This window comes from Mizuhopecten yessoensis, unplaced genomic scaffold (genome assembly GCF_002113885.1).
Source record: "Mizuhopecten yessoensis strain PY_sf001 unplaced genomic scaffold, ASM211388v2 scaffold10459, whole genome shotgun sequence".
In the NCBI taxonomy this organism is placed as follows: Eukaryota; Metazoa; Mollusca; class Bivalvia; order Pectinida; family Pectinidae; genus Mizuhopecten; species Mizuhopecten yessoensis.
This window is the reverse complement of record NW_018408557.1, coordinates 137527-157457: the sequence shown is the minus strand read 5'-3', so window position 1 is coordinate 157457 and position 19931 is coordinate 137527. Positions and strand designations below refer to the sequence as shown.

Here is a 19931-nt window from a genome sequence, read left to right as displayed (position 1 = left end):
TAACATAACATGGTGTAGCTCTGTTATAACTATTGTCGGTAACATTACATGGTGTAGCTCTGGTATAACATGGTAACGATGACGGGAACGAAAAATATTAACAATGTGTTACTGGTTGTCAGGGAAGCGTTTATCCCATTAGTGACGCAGCCTCCTCTCCAACAAAACTCAGCATCCGGTACGAAGGGTGTAGTGTTTCAAATGGGTTTCTAGTATTTCATACTTCCGGTGACCGCCGAATACCACGAACAAGGAACCAAGCTGGTAAGTCTTGTCTAGTTTTTATTTAAAGACTGATTAAGGTACTATAGAGAGCTTCATTGAATGTCTTTGATATATCATTTGATACTTACGGCGTAATATGTATAAAAAAGTCGTATAGGAGTCGATGACTCCGCATGTAGTCTATTATCCCATCCCGCTCGCCATTTCTCAAACCCCTCCTTCGTTCTCACTCAGTTCCATCAACACATCGGTTCTACTTTTATTAGACTTTCTAATTGCGTTTTGTTGTTTTCTTATCCCGATATGATTTATAACGTTACAGATATTAGACTGATTTCATATAATGATTGTCCTGACATACTCGTGAGGAATGTGGAAGGGAAATATAACTTAACATCGCACAGCTTGTAGTGAGTATCCCACTGAGTAAGCATCTCCTCTTACACACCGGGTTCTATATATACCTCCGACCTCTACACTGCTCCTCGGTAGTGAAGCGGACGTAAAACCACCCAAACAAACAAACAAAACAGTAGGACACTGTTTAATATCAACCGACGTGTAGTCCGCCTGTTTCCCCTTCAGCAACTAAAAATATATCAAGTTTGGGGCGAAAGAAATATGTAATGATAGTCAGATCAATGTCGGAATATGTCAACACGGGAGATGGGTGTTCTGAGGTTTGAAACCGGGAGACTCATGCATAGTAAGATGACATATTTCTGTCATCGACGTAACATATGTCGACATGATTTTCAAAAGACGTCAACATAATGTGAGAAGATGTTGACATTATCTATAAAGAAACATGACATTGAGGCGCGTAGCTGTCTGAACGCTGTACACAGTCTGATCACTTAATAGCAACATGGTTATCTTTTTTGCATGTTTCATTTCAAATAATAATAACTAGTTATATGATAATCTGTCTTCAGGTTCTATGAAACTCCTGACCGTCTGAGATGACAGACCTTACGTTGATCTTCCTGATATTTATATATACATGTATACACAAAATTAATCATTATCTTTAGCTTTGAAATGAGCGTACCCCAACTTTAAATTTTGTTTCAGCTTAAAACATCTTCATAAATTACACGATTACGATTGTTTTTTCTACAATACCTGGATATCTAATGCAAGAGTTAACATGTTTAATTAAATAAGTTTACGTTTTCAAACTAGGAAACATTACATACATAACATAAGCCTAGGTGTGACCAGGTCTCCGTGAGTAGTTCATCACTAGGTACAGATTGTAGTTATATACAAGTTAAAAGATAACATATTACACCAAGGAAACACTGATAGTCTATAGTTTTCATAGCCATAAAGAATACTGTGTTAGCTAACAAACACGTCTTATTATTGAGAGTTTTTACCCTCGAAGATATATGTTTCTCAGTACTTAAGAGTTTAAAAAAAATATCTGCAGCAGTAAATAGAAAATACCATTTTGATAGGTCAATATAAAATCGATACTGAACCTTAAACGATCTAACATCTCGTATACATTCTCTACAGTGACGGACACAAGTATATATCACACTGATATACTTATATTTCACTGGTAATGTAACAAATGGTTATATTATTTGTTCTTTTATTATGGTGAAAATCAATCTATTTCTTAAATGGGGATAAACGTACAACATTAGGTGTTTCCACTTTTACATTGCATATTGTTTGTAAAGGGACCATAATGGTAAAAATCATTTTAAAATAATCAAAAGTTACATTATGTCATAAAACTTACACTTACTCTTAAAATACAATAATTACACAAAACATACCCCTTCTCTTAATAATACTAACTAAAAGTGTCTACCAGCATATTCAATAAATGCTTGAAACAGTCAAAACATAACTGAACGATCCGTGACTAGTACGTACATGAACGCTTGTAAAGAAAACTGACCTGACAAATAAATGTAGGCGAGGCGAGATGGGGTCATCCGTGACGGAGATAGCATAGAAACTAATANTTTCAAAATTGATAACAGCCTTCCTCGAACTCCTAATTTTGACAATAATACAGCAGACACATCTTGGAACCGACACAGTTGAATTCCGACTCTCATAAGTTGTTGTTGACAATGACAGGTAAGTAGGTCACGCTACTAAACACGTAGTAATTGTCATAGATCCACGATTACCCAACCTTGTTGAGCGCTTTAATAAACTTCCGCTCTCTGCACCCGAGGATTATGTCATAAAAATGAAATGCTCAGTATGTCAAAAGAATCGCGCGCTCGTATAACGGTAAAATTGTCTGTCCTTTGGAGTCGGGTTTCCCTTCTCTGTAATCTTCAAACGACAGTTATCGGCTAGCAATTGAAAAGTGCTTCCAATTTTCCTATAACATAGCATCCTTGGGCCAAGAGGACTCAATTTTGTATAAACGGTGGACGTGGCCACCTTGGGGGCAGAGTGGTGGGGCCAAATAGGGGAAAGAGAGGTAAACCTTTATAATCCTTCTTCTACCGTAGGGATTAAGGGATTTTATCCTAATTTGGTCTGGAGCATCCTTGGTCCAAGGGGACTCAATTTTGTATAAACGGTGGGTTTTTACCCCCTTGGGTCAGAGTTGTGTGGCCGAATAGGGGAAATAAATGTAAAACTTTAAAATATTTCTTCTTCCACAGGGATTAAGGGATATTATCTCAATTTTGTCTGGAGCATCCTTGGGTCAATGGAACGCAATTTTGTATAAACGGTGGGTGTTGACTTGCTGGGGGCAGAGGTAAGGGACCCAATAGGGGAAATAGAGGTAAAAACCTTTGAAAATCCTTCTTCTACCGTAAGGATTAAGGGATTTTATCCTAATTTGGTATGGAGCATCCTTGAGCCAAGGAGACTTATCTTTGTATGAAGGGTGGGTGTTGCCACCCCGGGGTAGAGGGGTGGGCCGAATAGGGGAAAGAGAGGTAAACACATTTGAAATCCTTCCTCTTCCATAGGGATTAAGGGATTTTATCCTAATTTGGTCTGGAACATCTTTGGGTCAAGAGGACTCAATTTTGAATAAACAGTAGGTGTGGCCCCCTGGGGGCAGAAGTGTCGGGCCGAATAGGGAAAATAAAGGTTAACCTTTTAAAATCCTTTTTCTGCCATAGGGATGAAGGGATTCTATATTGATTTAGTCTGGAGCATCCAAGGGGACTCAATTTTGTATAAACTGTGGGTGTTGCCTCCTTGGGCCAAATAGGGGAAAAAGAGGGGGAAAATTGAAATTCTTCTTCTACTTCTAGGGTAAGTTCATGGTACAGGTATTGAAGGTTATGGTACAGGAAGTTAAGGTCATGGTACTGGAATTAAAGCTCATGGTCTGGAATTTAAGGTCATGGTATAGGAACTAAAGGGCATGATACAGGAATTAAAGGTCGTGGTACAGGAACTAAAGGTCATGGTACAGGAATTAAAGGTCTTGAACAGGAATTAAAGGTCATGGTACAGGAATTTAAGGTCATGGTTCAGGAATTAAAGGGCATGATACAGGAATTAAAGGTCATGGTACATGTGGTCATGGTACATGATGTCATGGTACAGAACAAAATGTCATTGTACAGGAGTTAAAGGTCATTGTACAGGAATTACAGATCATGGTACAGGAACTAAAGGTCATGGTTCAGGAATTGAAGGTCATGTAAAGGAACTTAAGGTCATGGAACAGGAATTAAAGGTCGTGGTACAGGTACTAAAGGTCATGGTACAGGAATTAAAGGTCATGGTACAGGAATAAAAGGGCATGATACAGGAATCTAAGGTCACGGTACAGGAATTAAAGGTCATTGTACAGGAATTTAGGGTCATGGTACAGGAAATGAAGGTCATGGTACAGGAATTGAAGGTCATGGTACAGGAACAAAATGTCATTGTACAGGAATTAAAGGTCGTGGTACAGAAATTAAAGGTCGTGGTACAGAAATTTAAGGTCATGATACAGGAATTAAAGGTGATGGTACAGGAATTAAAGGGCATGATACAGGAATCAAAGGTCATGGTACAGGAATTAAAGATCATGGTACATGAGGTCATGGTACAGAAACAAAATGTCATTGTACAGGAATTAAAGGGCATGATACAGGAATTAAAGGTCATGGTACAGGAATTAAAGGACATGATACAGGAATTAAAGGTGATGGTACAGGAATTTAATGTCATTTTACAGGAGTTAAAGGTCAATGTACAGGAATTACAGAGCATGGTACACGAACTAATGGTCATGGTACAGGAATTAAAGGTCATGGTACAGGAAATGAAGGTCATGGTACAGGAATTAAAGGTCATGTAAAGGAACTTAAGGTCATGGAACAGGAATTAAAGGTCGTGGTACAGGTACTAAAGGTCATGGTTCAGGAATTAAAGGTCATGGTACAGGAATAAAAGGGCATGATACAGGAATCTAAGGTCATGGTTCAGGAATTAAAGGGCATGATACAGGAATTAAAGGTCACGGTACAGGAATTAAAGGTCATTGTACAGGAATTTAGGGTCATGGTACAGGAAATGAAGGTCATGGTACAGGAATTGAAGGTCATGGTACAGGAATTAAAGATCATGGTACATGAGGTCATGGTACAGAAACAAAATGTCATTGTACAGGAATTAAAGGTCATGGTACAGAAACAAAATGTCATTGTACAGGAATTAAAGGGCATGATACAGGAATTAAAGGTCATGGTACAGGAATTAAAGGGCATGATACAGGAATTAAAGGTCATCGTACAGGAATTTAATGTCATTTTACAGGAGTTAAAGGTCAATGTACAGGAATTACAGAGCATGGTACACGAACTAATGGTCATGGTACAGGAATTAAAGGTCATGGTACAGGAAATGAAGGTCATGGTACAGGAATTAAAGGTCATGATACAGGAATTAAAGGTCATGGTACATGAGGTCATGGTACAGAAACAAAATGTCATTATACATGAATTAAAGGTCGTGGTACAGTAATTAAAGGTCATGGTACATGAATTAAAGGTCATGGTACAGGAATTTAATGTCATGGTACAGGAATTAAAGGGCATGGTACATGATGTCATGGAACAGAAACAAAATGTCATTGTACAGGAATTAAAGGTCGTGGTACAGGAATTTAAGGTCATGGTACAGGAATTAAATGTCATGGTACAGGAATTAAAGGGCATGATACAGGAATCAAAGGTCATGGTACAGGAATTAAAGGTCGTGGTAGAGGAAACAAATGTCATGGTACAGGAATTAAAGGGCATGATACAGGAATTAAAGGTCATGGTACATGAGGTCATGGTACACGAGGTCATGGTACAGTAACAAAATGTTATTGTACAGGAATTAAAGGTCGTGGTAGAGGAATTAAAGGTCGTGGTACAGGAATTTAAGGTCATGGTACAGGAATTAAAGGTCGTGGTAGAGGAATTAAAGGTCGTGGTACAGGAATCAAATGTCATGGTACAGGAATTAAAGGTCATGGTACAGGAATTATATGTCATGGTACAGGAATTAAAGGGCATGATACAGGAATTAAAGGTCATGGTACAGGAATTAAAGGGCATGATACAGGTATTAAAGGTCTTGGTACATGAGGCCATGGTACAGAAACGACATGTCATTGTACAGGAATTTAAGGTCGTGGTACAGGAATTATATGTCATGGTACAGGAATTAAAGGTCATGGTACAGGAATTAAAGGGCATGATACAGTAATTAAAGGTCATGGTACATGTGGTCATGGTACACGAGGTCATGGTACAGAAACAAAATGTCATTGTACAGGAATTTAAGGTCGTGGTACAGGAATTAAAGGTCATGGTACAGGAATTAAAGGTCATGATACATTAATTAAAGGTCATGGTTCATGTGGTCATGGTACATGAGGTCATGGTACAGAAACAAGATGTCATTGTACAGGAATTAAAGGTCATTGGAAATCATTAAATGCAGATTAATTGTTTCAAAGAAGTTAAATATCCTGTGAAGTTTTGGGATAATAAATACGAACAGTTTGACTGTTGACTGTTTACAAACTTTTTGGTTTTTCCTTGGAGCGGCTGTAATTGCAATACATTTTCAAACAGTTGCTGTCAAAAAGAAAACTATTCAATAAATCAAAGTTTAAATAGATTAATAACATTATTGTAGACGACAAAACGTTTGCCATGTTTCAACATTTTCAAATGTATATCAAGAAACATTTGGATAAAATTCCACAAACCGCAGCCTCCGTTAATAAGGACACTATATTCCACAGGCATATCTATTTCATACAAACATATAAAGAGCATATGCCATAGAGATCAGTATAATTTCTGCATGTACCTTTCAGGAAACCAAACGTTTGAGTTACCTGTGTTACTTTCTAAACTTGATCATTGAAGTTAACAATTGGTGAAATTTGCACACCGACATCTTTCACACAACTCTAACATTTCAGTGTTTCACCTCCCATTGTACATGGAAGGACATTTTCCTGTATGTTAAAATAATTTGGCAACATTGCTTTACATTTACGATATTTTCCCGACAACGCACCATTTATGATTCATTGGTCTAATCTTGCTGCACTAAACACCATTGGTCTTGTATTATCTTTTTAGATTTGATCACCTAACGACGAATACTTATTACAATGGGTTCTGGGTTGTACTGGGCATGTGTGCTGGGCGTGCTGTCTGTCTGTGTGGAAGTGCAGTCACAAACGGTGTGGAATGTGGTGTCCTTCCCCGACCCTCGGTATGAACCCACCAGGTGTGGACGTCACTCCGAGGTCACCGAGTCCTGGATTTGTGACCCCAACAACATCATCTCATCGGATGACGGTATGACGTCATCAGTGTTTTACTTACATTAGAGTATATTATAGCACAACGCTTATAATGTTACGTGCTTACCACGATCTGATCTTTTTTCTTTCTTTCTTTTGCAAACTACAAAGGCCCTGCCACACTTTCGAACGGCACTAAGCTTTTTCTGTACACCAACTTTTGATTAGTGGGGTTGATTTTTAACATTGCGAGCTTTTCATCTCTCTCGTATGTATCACTAGGGTTGGCATTTCGACCGCAAATTGATCTAAACCCCTAAAACATGTAAAATTACTCTGAACACCTTAGTTTAGGTCCATATATAGCTGTAACAAATGACCACGCAGGTGTAATACCTAGCTAGTTCCAATGGACGCTGGGAGTTGAATTCAAACCGTCGTATTTAATCTATGTGTCAATGGCTAAATTCTCAACTAAAACATTATGTATAGAAATGGTGCATAATTATAGTTAACAAATATCAAGTACGGTGAAACATTCAGTACATTTCTGTAAAGGTATCAAATGATGTATATGTGTTATGTTTTCTGTAAATAAACTTATTATGATTGGCTTTCAGCGTCCGCTATAGACGCCCTGCTGAAGATGACAGAGAGGACTACCTCATGTGGCTGCCAAAAGTGTCGGACGGACAACAGTGGTTACGTCATCATGGTGGCACTCATGCCACAGATGAGACGAATTATCAAGTAAGAACGGCTTCTTCCTGAAAAATGAAAGACACATTTGGACCTTATATCTTGTCAGTACGTACCTTGAGTTGGAGTGCTATATATTTGTTCTCCTATAAACGTTATAATCATCAAATATCATTATCTAAAGAATCATAAGGTTGAATGGCATGCTTCTCCCGTAATCTGAGACAGAAACATAGGTATAAATTTCTCCCACCCTTCACAGGATCAGCTCTTCTCCCACCCTTCACAGGATCAGCTCTTCTCTCACCCTTCACAGGATAAGCTCTTCTCCCACCCTTCACAGGATCAGCTCTTCTCTCTCCCTTCCCAGGATCAGTTCTTCTCCCACCCTTCACAGGATCAGCTCTTCTCTCTCCCTTCACAGGATCAGCTCTTCTCTCACCCTTCACAGGATAAGCTCTTCTCCCAACCTTCACAGGATCAGCTCTTCTCCCACCCTTCACAGAATCAGTTCTTCTCTCACCCTTCACAGGATCAGCTCTTCTCCCACCCTTCACAGGATCAGTTCTTCTCCCACCCTTCACAGGATCAGCTCTTCTCTCTCCCTTCACAGGATCAGTTCTTCTCCCACCCTTCACAGGATCAGCTCTTCTCTCTCCCTTCACAGGATCAGCTCTTCTCTCACCCTTCACAGGGTAAGCTCTTCTCCCAACCTTCACAGGATCAGCTCTTCTCCCACCCTTCACAGGATCAGCTCTTCTCCCACCCTTCACAGGATCAGTTCTTCTCCCACCCTTCACAGGATCAGCTCTTCTCTCACCCTTCACAGGGTAAGCTCTTCTCCCAACCTTCACAGGATCAGCTCTTCTCTCACCCTTCACAGGATAAGCTCTTCTCCCACCCTTCACAGGATCAGCTCTTCTCTCACCCTTCACAGGGTAAGCTCTTCTCCCAACCTTCACAGGATCAGCTCTTCTCTCACCCTTCACAGGATCAGCTCTTCTCTAACCCTTCACAGGATAAGCTCTTCTCCCAACCTTCACAGGATCAGCTCTTCTCTCACCCTTCACTGGATCAGCTCTTCTCTCCCCCTTCACAGAATCAGCTCTTCTCTCACCCTTCACAGGATCAGCTCTTCTCTAACCCTTCACAGGATAAGCTCTTCTCCCAACCTTCACAGGATCAGCTCTTCTCTCACCCTTCACAGGGTAAGCTCTTCTCCCAACCTTCACAGGATCAGCTCTTCTCTCACCCTTCACAGGATAAGCTCTTCTCCCAACCTTCACAGGATCAGCTCTTCTCCCACCCTTCACAGAATCAGTTCTTCTCTCCCCCTTCACAGGATCAGCTCTTCTCCCACCCTTCACAGAATCAGTTCTTCTCTCACCCTTCACAGGATCAGCTCTTCTCTCACCCTTCACAGGATAAGCTCTTCTCCCACCCTTCACAGGATCAGCTCTTCTCTCACCCTTCACAGGATCAGCTCTTCTCTCACCCTTCACAGGATCAGCTCTTCTCTCACCCTTCACAGGATCAGCTCTTCTCCCACCCTTCACAGGATCAGCTCTTCTCTCACCCTTCACAGAATCAGTTCTTCTCTCACCCTTCACATGTGTGTCTTGCTTTTAAGTCGGAAAATATCAGCTTGTCACCCCCTAGCAGGAGATAACCTCGCGCAGAATGGTGCAATCCAAGTCACAACAATATTACTACGTCACTTCATCAATGCATTGACGTCACGTGCAAGTCAACAGTAGAAGACAACTATGTATTTGCTGGAAAAACATGCAATCACCGCTTGTCGGCGGATTTGAGAGTGAAACGGGATGGGAGAAAAACAATCATCCCCTACCTTGAGGGTGTAACAGAGGGATGATATTCTCGAATTTCTTAAGACAATCAAGAATCAATCCCTCTTGTAGGAGATTTCTCTGTCACACCCTCAAGGTAGGGTAAGATTATATTAATCTCAACCCTCGGGGAAAGATTCTTAAGTTGCAAAACACTCGGCAAAGCCTCGTGTTTGGTAACTTAAGAATCCTCCTCCTCGAGTTGAGATTCTCCTATCTCACCCCCAAGGGTGTGAAAGATTATATTAATCTCCCTTTTGAAATCGACCAAAGCAAGATTCAAACCTTTTATTTCAATTAACATGTGTTTTTACAATAGTTGTAACTCCTGAAGTCCATTCTGATAGTTTGTCCCAGGTTCTGGAGCTTGTGCAATCTACGTATTGACGGAATATTAAGAAATATAGTCCGACATTGAAGGACCATCATACAACAGGATGGTTTACGCTGATAGTTCAATACAGGCAAGTTATGTAGAAACAAAATAGAGAACCATATTTTAAATGTCATATTTAATTTTTGTTGATGAAATTATAAGATATCAAATTTTCTGACGCGTCATCACGGAAGAATAATTTCTAGACGCGGTGCGCAGGCTCAGCTGCGATTCTAACATTTGGGTTTATGGTTAAGATGGGTTTTGGCTTAAAAAAAAATAACGTCCTAATAACAGCTTAGGTCATTTACGGACGTTTGGGCCTATGAATCAAATATTAAATGCATACTGAACCAACAAAGGGGAAATATTTCAATGTTAGTATGAATGAGAGTACTTTCCATGATTGCAAAAATACCCAGGTGAATGTTACATGTCATCTGGGCCTCTTTAACTGGGTATGAACAGTGAAGAGATTCATCCTTGGGAGGATAACGGGGTGTGACGTCTGTTATAAGACAGTGTGTGATGGGGCCGACGCCTGAATCTGCCAAAGGTGATCTAACAACAACCTCGAATAGGACATCACTCATCCCGTTTTACAGACGAGGTCTAGTATGCTTACTAACAAATTAAGTAAAGACGAAACGATTAAGTTAACATTATCATGCGTATTGTTTTTGTCATCCATTTCAATGTACATTCAAAAACAAGAGCCCCAGAGGGCCTGTATCGCTCACCTGAATATGTTAAAAAAAAATGGAATGAAGTATAGATATAGCACTCCATGGTAGGTGCTGTAAGTACATATAAAATTTCAGAAAGATCCATACAGTACTGGAGATATAGCGAGAACAAACTTTAAACAGAGCCCCACCCCTATGCCCCTGATCACCATGCAAGGATGCTCCAACGTCCTAAAGGCTAAAATCCCTTAATCCCTATGGTAGAAGAAGGATTATAAAGGTTTTAACTCTATTTCCCCTATTGGGCCCAGCCCCTCAGGTCCCAGGGGGGCCACACCAATCGTTTATACAAAATTGGTTTCCCTTTACCCAAGGATGCTCCAGACCAAATATGGTACAAATCCTTTTATTTCTACAGAAGAAGAAGGATTTTAAAGAATTTGCTATATTTCCCCCGCCCCTCAGCCCCCAGGAAGGGGGGGGAGCACACCCACCGTTCATACAAAATTAGTTTCCCTTCACCTAAAAATGCTTCAGACCAAATATGGAACAAATCCTTACATTCCCACAGAATAAGTAGGATTTTAAAGAATTTGCCAAATTTTTCCTATTGTGCCCCGCCCCTCAGCCCCCAGGGGGGCCGGACCCACCATTTATACAAAATTGGTTCCCCTTCACCCAAGGAAGCTTCTGACCAAATATGGAAAAAATCCTTTCATTCCTACAGAAGAAGGATTTTAAAGAATCTGCTATATTTCCCCTATTGGGCCCCGCCACTCAGCCCCCAGGGGGGCCACACCCACCTTTTATTTAGTCAAACTCTGCTCAGTCGTCCATGACTAGTAGCGTTTTAAAGGAAAAGTTGACGGACGGACGACGGACCATGTGAGCAAATGACAACGTCTGAAACGAAAACATGCATTCTTTGGCAGTTTTGGGCAATTTAATTTTTACGGTTAAATTAAGATACCAACGTATAAAGTATATTTTTTCGTAAATAGAATATGCATAAGTTACCATTTTTTAATGCAAGTTGAAATCCTAAACCAGTTTATTTGTTGCTTTTACATGCATACGCTAGCGGATATTGGAGAGATCACTGTGTTTGTCTATTATAGCGGGTCGAACACGCTGGAAAGTATCCTCCAAGATGCTAGGGTGTACGCCTACTACCTCTCGCTGTACTGGGATTTCACGTCCTGTGACCAACAAATCCTCATCCTGTTTGACCAGCACCATGATGTTGTACGTAGTCATTTAACATTTCCCTTTACATAGGATAAAAACCTGTATAACGTGTCTTGTATCTTACTACACCTGTATGACTTGTCTTGTCTCTTGCTACACTTGAATGAAATAGCTTGTCTCTTACTATACCTGTATGACGTGTCTTGTCTCTAACTACACATGTATGACGTGTCTTGTCTCTTACTTCACCAGTATGACGTGTCTTGTCTCTTACTACACATGTATGGCGTGTCTTGTCTATAACTACACCTGTATGACGTGTCTTGTCTATTACTACACCTGTATGACATGTCTTTGTCTCTTACTACACCTGTATGACGTATCTTGTCTCTTGCTACACTTGAATGAAATAGCTTGTCTCTTACTACACCTGTATGACGTGTCTTGTCTCTTACTACACCTGTATGACGTGTCTTGTCTATAACTACACCTGTATGACGTGTCTTGTATCTTACTTTACCTGTATGACGTGTCTTGTCTCTTACTACACTTGTATGACGTGTCTTGTCTCTTACTACACTTGTATGACGTGTCTTTTCTCTTACTACACCTGTATGATGTGTCTTGTCTCTTACTACACTTGTGTGACGTGTCTTGTCTCTTACTATAGCTGTATGACTTGTCTTGTCTCTTGCTACACTTGTATGAAATAGCTTGTCTCTTACTATACCTGTATGACGTGTCTTGTATCTTACTTTACCTGTATGGCGTGTCTTGTCTATAACTACTCCTGTATGACGTGTCTTGTATCTTACTACACCTGTATGATGTGTCTTGTCTCTTACTACACTTGTATGACGTGTCTTGTCTATAACTACTCCTGTATGACGTGTCTTGTCTATTACTACACCTGTATGACGTATCTTGTCTCTTGCTACACTTGAATGAAATAGCTTGTCTCTTACCTTACCTGTATGACGTGTCTTGTATCTTACTTTACCTGTATGGCGTGTCTTGTCTATAACTACTCCTGTATGACGTGTCTTGTCTATTACTACACAAGTATGACGTGTCTTGTCTCTAACTACACATGTATGACGTGTCTTGTCTATAACTACACATTTATGACGTGCCTTGTCTCTTACTACACATGTATGACGTGTCTTGTATCTTACTTTACCTGTATGACGAGTCTTGTCTTTTACTACACATGTGCGACGTGTCTTGTCTCTTACTACAACTGTATGACGCGTTATGTCTATAATCACACATGTATGACGTGACTTGTCTATTGCTACACAAGTATGACGTGGGTTTTCTCTTACTACACATGTATGGCGTGTCTTGTCTATAACTACTCCTGTATGACGTGTCTTGTATCTTACTACACCTGTATGATGTGTCTTGTCTCTTACTACACATGTATGACGTGTCTTGTATCTGAGTTTACCTGTATGACGTGTCTTGTATCTTACTTTACCTGTATGGCGTGTCTTGTCTATAACTACTCCTGTATGACGTGTCTTGTATCTTACTACACCTGTATGACTTGTCTTGTCTCTTGCTACACTTGTATGAAATAGCTTGTCTCTTACTACACTTGAATGAAATAGCTTGTCTCTTACTACACGTGTATGACGTGTCTTGTCTCTAACTACACATGTATGACGTGTCTTGTCTATTACTACACATGTATGACGTGTCTTGTATCTTACTTTCCCTGTATGACGTGTCTTGTATCTTACTTTACCTGTATGGCGTGTCTTGTCTCTTACTACACCGGTATGACGTGTCTTGTCTCTAACTACACATGTATGACGTGTCTTGTATCTTACTTCACCTGTATGACGTGTCTTGTCTCTAACTACACATGTATGACGTGCCTTGTCTATTACTACACCTGTATGACATGTCTTGTCTCTTGCTACACTTGAATGAAATAGCTTGTCTCTTACTTTACCTGTATGACGTGTCTTGTCTATAACTACACCTGTATGACGTGTCTTGTCTATTACTACACATGTATGACGTGTCTTGTCTCTTACTTCACCTGTATGACGTGTCTTGTCTCTTACTACACATGTATGACGTGTCTTGTCTATAACTACACCTGTATGACGTGTCTTGTCTATTACTACACCTGTATGACATGTCTTTGTCTCTTACTACACCTGTATGACGCGTTATGTCTATAATCACACATGTATGACGTGACTTGTCTATTACTACACAAGTATGACGTGGGTTTTCTCTTACTACACATGTATGACGTGTCTTGTCTCTTACAACACATGTATGACGTGTTATGTCTGTTACTACACCTGTATGACGTGTCTTGTCTCTTACCACACCTGCATGACGTGTCTTGTCTCTTACTTCACCTGTATGACGTGTCTTCTCTCTTACCACACCTGCATGACGTGTCTTCTCTCTTACTATACCTGTATGACGTGTCTTGTCTCTTGCTACACCTGTATTACGTNTGTATGACGTGTCTTGTCTCTTACTATACCTGTATGACGTGTCTTTTCTCTTACTACACTTGAATGAAATAGCTTGTCTCTTACTATACCTGTATGACGTGTCTTGTCTCTTACTACACCTGTATGACGTGTCTTGTCTCTTACTACACCTGTATGACGTGTCTTGTCTATAACTACACCTGTATGACGTGTCTTGTCTATAACTACACCTGTATGACGTGTCTTGTCTATAACTACACATGTATGACGTGCCTTGTCTCTTACTACACATGTATGACGTTTCTTGTCTCTTACTTCACCTGTATGACGTGTCTTGTCTATTACTACACTTGTATGACATGTCTTGTCTCTTACTACACCTGTATGACGCGTTATGTCTATAACTACACCTGTATGACGCGTTATGTCTATAACCACACATGTATGACGTGACTTGTCTATTACTACACAAGTATGACGTGGGTTTTCTCTTACTACACCTGTATGACATGTCTTGTCTCTTACTATACCTGTATGACGTGTCTTGTCTCTTACTATACCTGTATGACGTGTCTTGTCTATTACTACACCTGTATGACGTGTCTTGTCTATAACTACACATGTATGACGTGTTATGTCTATAAATACACATGTATGACAGGACTTGTCTATTACTACACAAGTATGACGTGTCTTGTCTATTACTACACCTGTATGACGTGTCTTGTCTCTTACTACACCTGTATGATGTGTCTTGTCTCTTACTACACTTGTATGACGTGTCTTTTCTCTTACTACACTTGTTTGACGTATCTTGTCTCTAACTACACCTGTAATACGTGTTTTGTCTCGTAATACACCTATATGATGTTTCTTGTCTCTTACAACACCTGTATGACGTGTCTTGTCTCTTACTTCACCTGTATGATGTGTCTTGTCTCTTACCACACCTGCATGACGTGTCTTCTCTCTTACTATACCTGTATGACGTGTCTTGTCTCTTACTATACCTGTATGACGTGTCTTGTATCTTACTTTACCTGTATGACGAGTCTTGTCTTTTACTACACATGTGCGACGTGTCTTGTCTCTTACTATACCTGTATGACGTGTCTTGTCTCTTACTTCACCTGTATGATGTGTCTTGTCTCTTACTACACTTGTATGACGTGTCTTTTCTCTTACTACACTTGTTTGACGTATCTTGTCTCTAACTAAACCTGTAATACGTGTTTTGTCTCGTAATACACCTATATGATGTTTCTTGTCTCTTACAACACCTGTATGACGTGTCTTGTCTCTTACTACACAAGTATGACGTGTGTTGTCTCCTACTACACCTGTATGACGTGTCTTGTCTTTTACTTCACCTGTATGAGGTGTTTTCTCCTTTACTTCACCTGTATGGCGTATCTTGTCTTTTACTTCACCTGTATGGGGTGTTTTCTCCTTTACTTCACCTGTATGGCGTGTCTTGTCTTTTACTGTACCTGTATGACAATGTACGCTTGTTTACTGGGTATCATTCAATCTGGTGCAGTAATTTGGAAGGACGAATGGAAACAACTTTTTTATACGAAGTGGCATAGCTTCATCAATTAGGGAGGTAACCTCAATACATTTACTTAATTCACCTGTCCTTAAAGTTAGTGTTATGTGTACCAAGTATCATTCAATTCGGTGCAGCACTGTAGGAGGAGTAGTGCCAACAACGGTGTGTGTACGGACTGGCAGACAGACAGTCAACCGGATTTCAGTATCAAAACTATTGTAAAATAAAAAGATTAAACCTATTATGCACTGTGTCTGTATGTTATGTTATTGTTACTGTCTAGGTCTTTCGTTTATCCTCCAGGTGTACACACTGACCCAGAGGGATGCTAGGAGAACACTCACGGACAAACTTGTCAGCGAAATCACTTTGCAAAACAGGCGATTCTTCGACGTTAATGAGAAGGCTTCTATAGCACAAGGCCTGACAAATATGATTCAGAGTTATAAGTAAGTAATCTGTATTCATGTACGTCACAGATAGGTAAGATTCAGACATATACCGCTCTAACCTTCGTAAACCTACACGCGCGTGTATGTTTTATTAATATCCCTGCAAATGTATACAGGCGAACTGTAGAACTGGTTCGAACCAAAGAGACCTGATAATTTGTTACAGCTATATTTGGACCTAGACTAAGGTGTTCAGAGTATTTTTTACATGTTTACGGTGTTTAGATCGACTTTCGGTAAAAATGACACCCCCAATAATCATATATTTGAGAAGGGAGGAAAGCTGTCGATGTCGAAATGTCGAACCCGCCTAACATTCTTGCATCATTTTCTTTCCGCGGACATCAATTCAGTTTCCTCCAAAAACACACGCCATTTCAGAGTTTCAAAGTTTTTCGCAGTCAGCCTGTCACTTTTTTTTAATATTAATGAGCTCGAGGTCGGCGTCAGCCGCGTGGTGTGATTGGCTGGAATTCGAAGTGCAGACATTTTTCGCTAAACCAACTAACACTGCATGTTTCAGCACGCGCTGACCTCAACCTCATTAATATTAAAAAAAGTGGCAGGCTGACTGCGAAAAACTTTGAAACTCTGAAATGGCGTGTGTTTTTGGAGGAAACGTAGTTCATGTCCGCGGAAGGAGAATACATTTTACGTGCATATTGAATGTTTTGAAAAGATCAATTATCTATCTTTCCAACGGTATTAAGCATTTTCCAGTAGATCAACTAGAAATGTTGTTTTTGATGCAAGAAAGTTAGGCGGGGTCGACATTTCGACATCGAGAGCTTTCCTCCCTTCTCAAATTTATGATCATCGGGGTGTCATTTTTACCAAAAGTCGATCTAAACACCTAAAACATGTAAAATTACTCTGATCACCTTATAGTTTAGGTCCAAATATAGTTGTAACAAATTATCAAGTACCTGTGGTTCTAACGTCCATTCTTTGGATAAACGAAGAAGCTCTTTAACTGTCAAAGCTACCGGATTGAAGCTACCGTACTGTCGACATCTCAAACCTAAGCTACCGTACTGTCGACGTCTCAAACCTAAGCTACCGTACGCGTACTGTCGACGTCTCAAACCTAAGCTACCGCACTGTCGACGTCTCAAACCTAAGCTACCGTACTGTCGACGTCTCAAACCTAAGCTACCGTACTGTCGACGTCTCAAACCTAAGCTACCGTACTGTCGACGTCTCAAACCTAAGCTACCGTACTGTCGACGTCTCAAACCTAAGCTACCGTACTGTCGACGTCTCAAACCTAAGCTACCGTACTGTCGACGTCTCAAACCTAAGCTACCGTACTGTCGACGTCTCAAACCTAAGCTACCGTACTGTCGACGTCTCAAACCTAAGCTACCGTACTGTCGACGTCTCAAACCTAAGCTACCGTACTGTCGACGTCTCAAACCTAAGCTACCGTACTGTCGACGTCTCAAACCTGATCAACATGTAGTAGGATTTTGTTTTTCAAATATTTGGTAACAACGCAGGACTGTACTATGTTTGGGAAAAGTTTTATCATATGATGAATGATGAAGTTCAACAGCTGAAAAGCTGGGACCTGCATGATCTGTGTGTCAAAAACTCATTTAAAGACGGAAAACCTTTTTTTTCTCTTGCAAATTGTTCAAAGTAGCAAATTTTTCGTCCAGTCAAACTTCAAGGCACCAATCAAAATGTGTTGTTCTGTTTATGGAAATAAGGAAATTTACTGAAATAGAAAAATACTCTGATTTTATTGTTTGTCAGGTTTCCGTAACAAACCAAAGTTCGCTATACCACTTGGGAATGTTTACATTTTCATGAACATCCCTGTTAAAATAAGATTTTAAGATTTTTTCAAGCCGAGATGTTTCATGAAACCAGGGTGTTCTACTTTACGAGGTTGTCTCTCTTATTTCAGGGACATACTCCCACGTCGTGTACGCCAGTCCAGACCAACTACAGTCTAGATCCGGAACAACGCCATTCTCATCACTACCGCCATGTTCTTTGCCAGCCCGGAACAACACCATTCTCATCACTACCGCCATACTCTCTGCCAGCCCGGAACAACGCCATTATCATCACTACAGCCATGTTCTCTGCCAGCGCGGAACAATGCCATTCATCACTACCGCCATGTTCTTTGCCATCCCGGAACAACGCCATTCTCATCACTACCGCCATGCTCTCTGCCAGCTCGGAACAACGCCATTCTCATCACTACAGCCATGTTCTCTGCCAGCCCGGAACAACACTATTCTCATCACTACCGCCATACTTTCTGCCAGCCCGCAACAACGCAATTCTCATCACTACAGCCATGTTCTCTGCCAGCGCGGAACAATGCCATTCATCACTACCGCCATGTTCTTTGCCATCCCGGAACAACGCCATTCTCATCACTACCGCCATGCTCTCTGCCAGCTCGGAACAACGCCATTCTCATCACTNGAACTCATCTGACCTTTTAGACCTTGAAATTGTGTCAGTCATTCACTGGAACAAATTTTATAAACGTTTGAATAGGCATGGTACAGGCCAAATATTAAAACCCTTAATGTTTAATAGTTATTCAGAAGAAATTCTTTAAATTTTTGAACACTTTTGACCACAGTGACCTTTAGTTGATCAAGGTCATTAACAACGTTAATAACTTGGGATCGTCATCTAAGCAGCAACAGGCCACAAGTTCATGCTCAGGTCTCCCGATTCTACAGCTGATTTTGTTTAACTCATTCACCCCTGAATACACATTTGAACTCTTCCAAATAAAAGGTTGGTATAGTTCATTATGAAATTTCAGAGGTGAATGAGTTAAAGGTTCAAAACATTTGACCCATGACCATGAAAGTAGGGCAAGTTAATTTATTTAACAACTTGGGGCCCTTTATCAAAGCATGCTACTTGCCAAATATCACCCAAGGTCTCTCAGTAATTTAGAAGAAGTAATTTAAACATTTTTACACACATTAGACCTCTATGATCTTGAGAGTAGGCAAGGTCATTTGTTTTCACAAACTTTGTCAGGCTCCATCCAACAAAGCCACTAGCCTTATATCCTGACAGGGTTTTCTGGTTCTTCAGAATATGTCCTTTTATCTTTTGACATAATAATAATGATAAATTGAGGTTCTTATATACCGCTTTATCACAACCGAGTTTGTAGGTCATCTCAAAGCGGTTCTCAAATTCTTATCCATGGTTATAGGGCCTTTGCAACCAGCCAATATCTTTCTCAACTTCCTGGGGAGCATACAGCCGGTGCTGCCATTTCGGCGCTCACAGCTAGCATTCTACAATTTTAGCACTACCCAACCACATAATCATTCAATCTGGAACAGCGGAGTAAAGTATCTTGCTCAAGGATACAACACAGTGCTGTGCCGTGACTGGAACCCGGCACCCTTGGTGGAGAGCGCAGTGTCCTACCACTAGACTTCCGTACCTCCTTGACTGACCCCTATGACCTTGGAAGTTGGTCAACATCATTTTTATTGCTAACCAAACTGCCAAATATCTTCACTCTAGAACTTGAAGTTAACGACACATTCTTGGTAAAATTGGTTGGGTTCACCTCTACTAGCCTAATATCATGACTCCAGACCTTCTTCACAAGAATTAGTTTGAAGGAAAGTAGAGTGAAGATGTGCGCATCAACAGATGACGAACGACAGAGCATAAACTCTACTAACCAAAGAG

The 19931-nt window shown here is 40.4% G+C and overlaps 1 protein-coding gene across 1 annotated transcript; it reads left to right on the top strand.

Moving 5' to 3' along the window:
- Positions 1 to 170: 170 nt before the first annotated feature.
- On the top strand, positions 171 to 18676 carry LOC110460704. Its single transcript, XM_021513761.1, has 6 exons — positions 171 to 264; positions 6807 to 7028; positions 7594 to 7723; positions 11703 to 11829; positions 16090 to 16235; positions 18151 to 18676. Exons 2-6 carry the CDS (start codon positions 6839 to 6841, stop codon positions 18197 to 18199), a joined length of 642 nt encoding a protein of 213 aa, XP_021369436.1. The 5' UTR covers positions 171 to 264; positions 6807 to 6838; the 3' UTR covers positions 18200 to 18676.
- Positions 18677 to 19931: the final 1255 nt, after the last annotated feature.

Bases quoted from the DNA above. Each gene is read 5' to 3' on its own strand.
- LOC110460704 (XM_021513761.1), top strand. From the start codon at position 6,839: ATGGGTTCTGGGTTGTACTGGGCATGTGTGCTGGGCGTGCTGTCTGTC. The intron at 7,724-11,702 runs GTAAGAACGGCT...TGTCTATTATAG, and splicing joins CAGATGAGACGAATTATCAA to CGGGTCGAACACGCTGGAAA. The intron at 11,830-16,089 runs GTACGTAGTCAT...TTTATCCTCCAG, and splicing joins TTGACCAGCACCATGATGTT to GTGTACACACTGACCCAGAG.